This window comes from Abrus precatorius, unplaced genomic scaffold, assembly GCF_003935025.1.
Source record: "Abrus precatorius isolate BTA unplaced genomic scaffold, Abrus_2018 Scaffold9, whole genome shotgun sequence".
Lineage (NCBI taxonomy): Eukaryota > Viridiplantae > Streptophyta > Magnoliopsida > Fabales > Fabaceae > Abrus > Abrus precatorius.
This window is the reverse complement of record NW_020874439.1, coordinates 3052073-3059624: the sequence shown is the minus strand read 5'-3', so window position 1 is coordinate 3059624 and position 7552 is coordinate 3052073. Positions and strand designations below refer to the sequence as shown.

Genomic DNA, 7552 nt, shown 5'->3' with positions numbered 1-7552 from the left:
GCACATAGTTTTCTATCATATCTTAACATTACAATCTTGCAATCTTGACGCTTAAAATATATTGCCTCATGCCCTGCAACAAGTTAAAACAAAATAAACAAATCTTACTGCATACTACGGCCATAAATTCAATGGATCAGTCCTCAATGTCACATTTGTCACCTTTATTTTTACACTAAAATGGTGCATATTAACTTGCCACCTTTTCCTATAACATTAATAAAATGGACAACTTTGTAAAAATTTATATACTAGAATTATTCTTTTTTAATTTATTTTAATATTAATAAAATATTTTCAATAATGGGATTGAAATGTGCATTATTAGTGAAGTTACGAGATATTAGGCATTGCTGATTAATTTTTCATCTATCACATTATCTTATGTGCTTTGTGCAACTGCCTACATATTCAACTGCAATGTTCTTTGATGACAGTGATAGAGAAGGGATGAGTCTTGTATCATGTTAACATAAAATTTTCATTGTTGTTGTCGTATTCCAAACCAATATTTTGATAAGTTTATTTTAGTCAATACTTTGATTAATTTTCTTTCAAGTTTTAATAATCATATATCAACATTCAACATTAAGTGTAACTGGTGGCATAAGATATGATGTCTATATCTTAACACTTACTTTAGGTATTAAAATAACATTGTTGGAGAACAAAAGAGAATAGAGTTAAAAGTTTTTATGATTAGGAATTTAGGATGCCACCAAACCAAGAAACCCACCATTTAGTAAAAAAGAACACAATGCAGCCTAAAATATTTCAGGAAAACCCTTTCTTTAATTTAATTCGCATATTGTTGTCAAATTTTACCTATCGTATAAGTTTTATTGCCAATCTTGCATTCAACTCCTTCGAATTTACAGTTAAAAATACACTTCTTTAAACTTTTCCCGACAGCATTCTTCTTCATTTCCTCGTCTACAACTTTCTTTAGGGAATGGGTGATGTCGCCCAGTGCCCATGCTAAGGATATGTGAGGACGTGGATCCTGTAATGTACTAAGTTCAGATTCTAGAAGAAAAACGAAGATAGAACAGCAGTGATTATGCAACCAATGCTTTTCATTCGTTGTGCAAAGTGTAGTTGGGTTTTTCACTGATGCCTACTAAATGAAACTGAACTGACCTTGTAAAATTCAGGAAGATTATGAAGCCTGTAAATTGTATTGACTGCTTCAATTTGCTTCGTTATCTGAAATTAATAGAAAAGAAAAAACACGTTCCACATAAATGGCAACTGAATTGATGAAATAAATTCACTTGATTAAACAATGAGAAATTAGTAAAATTGTACAAGCAGTGCATTGAAAAAAAAAAAGGATGAATGGGAAACTAACAAGAACTTGATATTAGCCCTGTATTTTCCATATATTCTCATCTTTAGTCTTTTCCTATTTTGCAAGTTCCTCGAAAGATAGAAAAAATTCATTTCCTCAAGCCCTCAAAAGCAGACTTACTAAAAGATTTAAGGTATGGGGCTTTTGATAAACTACGTTTCAACCTTGATTTAATTCAGTTTCATCATGTCACCCTAATCATGAATGACAAACGTTGTGTAAAACAGCTTCCAAATGCAACTTTTTCACACTTCCCATTAGTTATATCACCAACAACATGATTTCCACTGTTGCAACACATTAAGCCACCAATGCAACATGCAATTCCAACTTGAATATGTCTTAACGAAAGAATCATAGGAGATGCAATAAAAAAAAGGAAGGGCCGTAAATCATACCTCTACTAACCCTCCTTGAACAACTTCTAGTGAGAGAAAGGTGCGTGTGTGATCATCATTAATAAAAACCTCCCACTTGTTGAAGTCAATCCAATAACTGCTTCAAGAAAAGAGAAGTTAAGGCAACAATAAGGTGAACGGGTGGAGACAAATATGCTGTTCCATTTTTATAATTGACGAAGACAAGAACGAAAACTGACTTGTGTTGATTTTGAAGCTTCTGTCTGAGCATTGAGACCATTGAATCAATCTGGTGCACACGTATTGCAACAGTTCTTCCCAAACTTATGTGAAATTCTCTTCCGAAGGCAATTTGTTCTAGCTTCTCATCATTTTTGCAGAGGACGTTAAGTGGAACATCAACATCAACAACATTGAGGCTTGGTTCCTGAGATGAGACTCTCTTCAAGAAAGCAGCTAGTTCTTTCTTTGATGGAGATGGAATGTTAACTGTAAAAAAACGGCAGTCACCTTATATAATTATATAGCATGAAAAACTTTTGAACAAATTTAATAGCAAGGTAAGTCTATTGAAGTTATATGAAGAAATCATTGAGGTATGGTAAGACAGCAAATAGATAACCTTGCAAGCAAAGGCTGAACTTGACCTACAAGTTAGGAGGGGCAAAGCCTTTTAAATCAGAGTATCTTTAAATCATTTTCCAGGTTAGAGTAAGATTTACTAACAAATTCATCATATTTGAATCTTGACAATTCTATTCCAATTTTAGGAATATCAAACTTTATAATTCTAGATACTTCAGGTGATCCAGTCATATATCTGAATCTTCCAGGTTTCAATGGGGGAAAGTCCATAAAAAGGTGATCCAGTTGTCATCTAGGCGCCTTGTTATTGGTAATAGATGTCGTGTAGGTGTTTGTCCACAGTTCTGACTATACCAGTAATACACCTTCAGTTCCACTCCTACTGCTCCACCCAAGCGCTTTGAAATGCCAAGTCATGCACATCTTGCTCTGCCTCCATGGCAGTCATCAACTGTTTTTCCTTTTTCGAAGGGGCATATGGCTGCCTTAAGTTACTGAGGGCTTAGTGAAACTGAAATTAACTAATATACTTTGGAAGGGTGGATATCTTATGCAACTTCTAGTCTACAAGTAGAGTCGGCAAACTAGGTTGGCCCGATGGACTGACCTGGAAAAGCTCGTTAAATGGGTGCGCTTGGACTCTAAAAAACAAGGTCCGAAATTACCTCGGGCCATTTTGAACTGGTCCAGATAAGCCTGGTACCTAGTAGGGCTTTAACCGAGCTAACTCATGCGGGCTTGGACAACCAGCATGATATATATATTTGAGATTAAACGCTGAGTTTTAGAGAATTTGGGAGGGAACATATTTTAGTTTCAGAACCCTAAAATTAAAAGCCTCAACTGTTTACTTTTGTGTGTATAGAAATAAAAAAATGTGTTACAAAAACAACAACAACAAAAAAAAGAAATAGTGGCCTTTTACATTTTAAAATAAAAAACAAAAATGGACAAAAAAAATGAGTGACCTATTAGACTGTTACAAAAACCGCCTAACATGGTCTGTTACAAACACTGAAAATAGCAAAAAAAATAATGGCCTATTGTTACAAAAATAGTAAAAAAAATGGTTCGTTACAAAAATAGGAAAAAAAACTGCAAAAAATAATTTATTCGAACTGTCGGGCCGGCCCGCAGAAGCCCGTAGCCTGCATAAGGCAAGGCTTGGGCAATAAAAATGCAAGCCCATTTTTTTCTTAGGCTAAATAAGTCCATTCCGTTTGAGCCTGTTACCCATATCGGGCCAGGCTGCCCTTTTTGACAGCTCTATCTACAAGTATGTCTATCAAAAGTAAGCTTGTCTTCTAGGTAGCCTTTTATGGAATAAATCATCCTCACACAACCCAGTACTTTCTTTTTTCAGTTCTTTTAAAAATAAAGGAAATGCAATCCAACATACCAAGTGAGCTAAAATCCGTTCTGTTCAAAAACAATTGCAGCCCAACTTTAGCTCATCCATATTTGCTTATAGATTATAACTATACATTCATCTTGCTGATAAAGAAAAAGGGGTGGTAACAAGGGAGGAACAAGAAAATCTTCTACAGTATAAAGCAAGATACATAATACAATATCAGAAGCATTTTGTTAAGACAATTCGGTCATTTTTCTAATTCATATACATGCAACACAGATCTGCCAACAACCAGGTAAATCAAATGATGAGCATTATCATGTGCATAAACAAAAAGAATACACCTTGAATTCTATTAACATGCAAATACATGAATCTGCCAGCTACTGGGTTAATCTAAATACAGAGCATTATCATGTGTATAGACAAAAGAATACACAAAAAAATCAATACATCTCTGCAAGAGCTCAACCATATATAAAAAACATAGAATAATATGCTCAAACTAAGACAACTTTCTTTCCAAATAGTAGTTAACTTACCTGGTATGTATATGTGTAAGGCATAGTTACCATCAACATGAGGGAAACTCCTAACTCTAGTCTGACCTATTGGCAGATCTTGAGGCCCTTTACAGTCAAAATGTTGAATAGTTGTCAGCAAAAGGCATATAACTTGCACACATATAAATAACAAGTAGAAAGTCATGAAATTTCCAACATAAGAATGAGTTTATGAATTTAGAAAAAAAAAAAAAATATACCATCAAATTAGATTTTGAGGTTTGGGCAATTTGCAATACTTACTATTTTGATTTTTCTAATGGATCACCTAAACCTATCCAACAAGATGTAATGAGTAAATAAAATCAGCTTAGAACATAGCGTACCTAAAAAGTTTGGAGGATCAAGGAGCGAAATAGGAGGTGGTGGCAAGGGTGTAAATCCTTCTGAGTTAGATGAGGTTGGAAATGAAGGGGCAGATTCAGAATCTGAATCAGAGGATCCATCCCCATAACATGCTTTCAATGCCTCCATATTTCAGTCTACACTACACTGCATAGCATACCAAGATTTCACATGAAACTTATAACTCAGGAAATAACATTTACAATACCTCATGAAAAATAACATATAATCCAAAGATGAGCCAAGTTTACAAGAGCATTTTTCTTTATAAATTGGGTATTTATCAGTGTCAATGAATGAATGAGATTGTGGTGTCCGTGTCCATGATGCAGACTTCTAAGGATAAAGACATAAAACTTCACACTAACTAACAAAGCAAAAGCTCTGTTGCCAATGAATAAATTGGGCCTGAAAAGGATAAATTTGGACTGAGAGGCGGATAATAATGTGAGCATCAGTTACTCTGGTGGACAGAGTCCCTTCAAAACTCACCATTTTTGTCCTGTTGCCCTGATAAGGTGATTTATCTTCTTTTGATTATTTATTTTGTAGATTTGAAGAGAATTTGGAGTGTAAATGTTCCTTTTCCTTGCTTAACTTGATTTCCCAATTTTCATTTGTTTTATATCAAATGGCTAATTTGAGTTTCTTCTTTGTTATTCGTTGGTGCAGCTTGCCAAGGAAATTCAACACAATGGACCATGTTGTGACCAACCTTTGCTAAGACAGAACAGAAAGGTTTCAGAACTACAAGAAATCCACTATAATTAGTACCACATCTAATGGTTAAAATTTGCTACACCTTCAGGCACAACAACATAAACATTCTGTTTCATATTCATTTAGTAAAATAGATATGAAAGAAACATTTTGATTGAGATAAGTTTGAAACAGAAATGAACATGATTCAGCATGAGTGAAACTTAATTCCAAAGGATGGTATCTCAAACCATAAGGCATGATTAAAACCGTGCTTAAAGAGTGTTAAGAAACTTGGACATAACTCACTCTCAAAAGCTAGCTCATAGGAGGAGAACTAGACAAGAACATAAACTTTCAGTGGATTTATTGAAAGAATTCATACTGGAATTATCCGTTGTTGTAGAATTCAAATTTGAATTGTTCGGTGCAGAAGATTCCACATGAGCTTCTCCATTTATTCCAGTTGCTCCTCCAGGTCTGAATCGGCTATTGTAATCCCCAGAATAGGTTGTTGGAACCAGGTTACTCTCGTTATTGGTACCCCGTATAGTTTCTATTGTGTTTTCAGTGCCTCCTTTTGATGCAGGATATTAGAATTCAGAAGTGATTTCTAGTAGTTGACACTGTTAGATTGCTTAGTTGGATTTGTTTGTAATTTCATTTGACTCAGTTAGTTGATTGTACAAGTGTAATAAGGATATTCAATGAGTTAGTTAATTCTGTTAGGGAACCACCTGCTAGATATAGCAGGTTTTGTGAGAAACTTTGGTAAGTTCAAGTTTTCTATTGTGACTCTCTTGAAATTCTCTTTTCATTCAATAAATGTTCTCTGTTCGGTATCCATTCCCCTCCTTGGATTCCCTACCCCATTTTGGTTGTTCTTCGAGACTCATTGATCTTCCTAGAAGAACCGCAGCACCTTTTCTCCAAAGTATCTGGTTTTTTTCGTCAATGAGTTGGGCCATGTCCATCATCTCTAACAAAGACCCCCTCGAATGTAATTTCAATTCTGCCCTTACCTCCTCTTTGAGACCATTCAAAAAGATCCCTTTCAAATATTCCTGTTCTGTGATTCTTAAGGGTCTCGCATAAATCTCAAATTGTTCCCGATAATCTTGTATTAAGTCGTATTATTTTAACCCCAACAAATGCGGAAATGGTTTCTAATTATTGTTAGCTAAAACTATCGCAACATTCCAGAATTTTAATTGGGAAAAGAAAACTGTAGTACAATCAAAAGCAACCGATGGTTAAAATATATCAATACATGATCACGAAGCATACCTTATTTCTCTTCTCACTTCGTCCAGGGAGAATCCACAATTACAAATTTACAACTGCATTGCTTCTTTGTGAACAATGCTTTTCGTTTACTGTATGAATTTTCAGCAATTAACAACCAATTAAATTAAATAAAATTGTATATTTAAAAAAACTGGTTCAGTTGTGAAGGTTATGTTTACCTGATATTCTGTAGATTGGGGGCTTTGTTTATTTTATTTAAATCCAAGAAAATTAAAAAAGAAAAAGTGTGAACTGCGAAGAGAAGAGTAATTAGAAGGAAAGGTTACCTCAAAATATTGGGTTTGGGTGGGTTGCCACGGTCTCCAGTTTTGTGACGGACGGAGGACAGAAGATGAAAATTATTTGAGAATGAGAACAGTTCCAGTGTTGGGTCTGCCAAACCTTGCGAGCTTGGGACTATGTTCTGCTGTCAATTCTTTTTCTTTTCGTAAGTGAGAATATAAAATAAAGATATGAGTTTTATTTATTTATTTTTATCTAAACCAAACCCTCAAGTCTCTCTCGGAGTATTATACTATTACTAGGAAGGGACACGTGGAAAGCACAAATAAATTATTATGTTATAGTATAATATTATGATTAATAATTCTAAAATATAATGTAATTTTATAATTAACATAATTTTGAAAACAAATTTTAAAACTGATCTAATTTTATATAAGGTAATTTTTAAAAAAAATATCTTTGTAATTAAGGTAATTACAAGAGAATATATAATCTTTAAGTTTAAAAATAAAATCCTAATTTTAATTTAATAATTTTTATAAATATTTTATAAATTACTATGTTATAGTATAATATTATAATTAATAATAAAAAATAAAAAATAATTGTATAAAATATTTATTATAATATTTAAATTATTTTAGATTTTAAAATTAATTAGTATATATTAATATTATTACTAAAAATTATTTCATATATTATATTAAGATTTATAATACACTTTTAAATATTTATAAATTAACTTTAAAAGTAAAAGAATTAA

The 7552-nt window shown here is 33.2% G+C and overlaps 1 protein-coding gene across 3 annotated transcripts; it reads right to left on the bottom strand.

Annotated features, from left to right (window-relative positions):
* Positions 1-630: 630 nt before the first annotated feature.
* Positions 631-7043, bottom strand: LOC113850267 (U6 snRNA phosphodiesterase). Of its 3 annotated transcripts, XM_027480729.1 has the most exons (8): positions 6831-7043; positions 6544-6632; positions 4539-4704; positions 4192-4278; positions 1950-2199; positions 1750-1846; positions 1141-1206; positions 631-1003 (listed from the first exon to the last, which is right to left on the bottom strand). In XM_027480729.1, the coding sequence occupies exons 3-8, from the start codon at positions 4684-4686 to the stop codon at positions 815-817; spliced, it is 837 nt and encodes a 278-aa protein (XP_027336530.1). In that variant the 5' UTR covers positions 4687-4704; positions 6544-6632; positions 6831-7043; the 3' UTR covers positions 631-814. The 3 variants fall into 3 exon arrangements, with proteins under 3 accessions (XP_027336530.1, XP_027336531.1, XP_027336532.1); XM_027480730.1 differs by lacking the exon at positions 6544-6632 and having other exon boundaries at positions 815-1003; positions 6831-6985; XM_027480731.1 differs by lacking the exon at positions 6544-6632 and having other exon boundaries at positions 815-1003; positions 4192-4269; positions 6831-6985.
* Between the last annotated feature and the right edge of the window lie 509 nt (positions 7044-7552).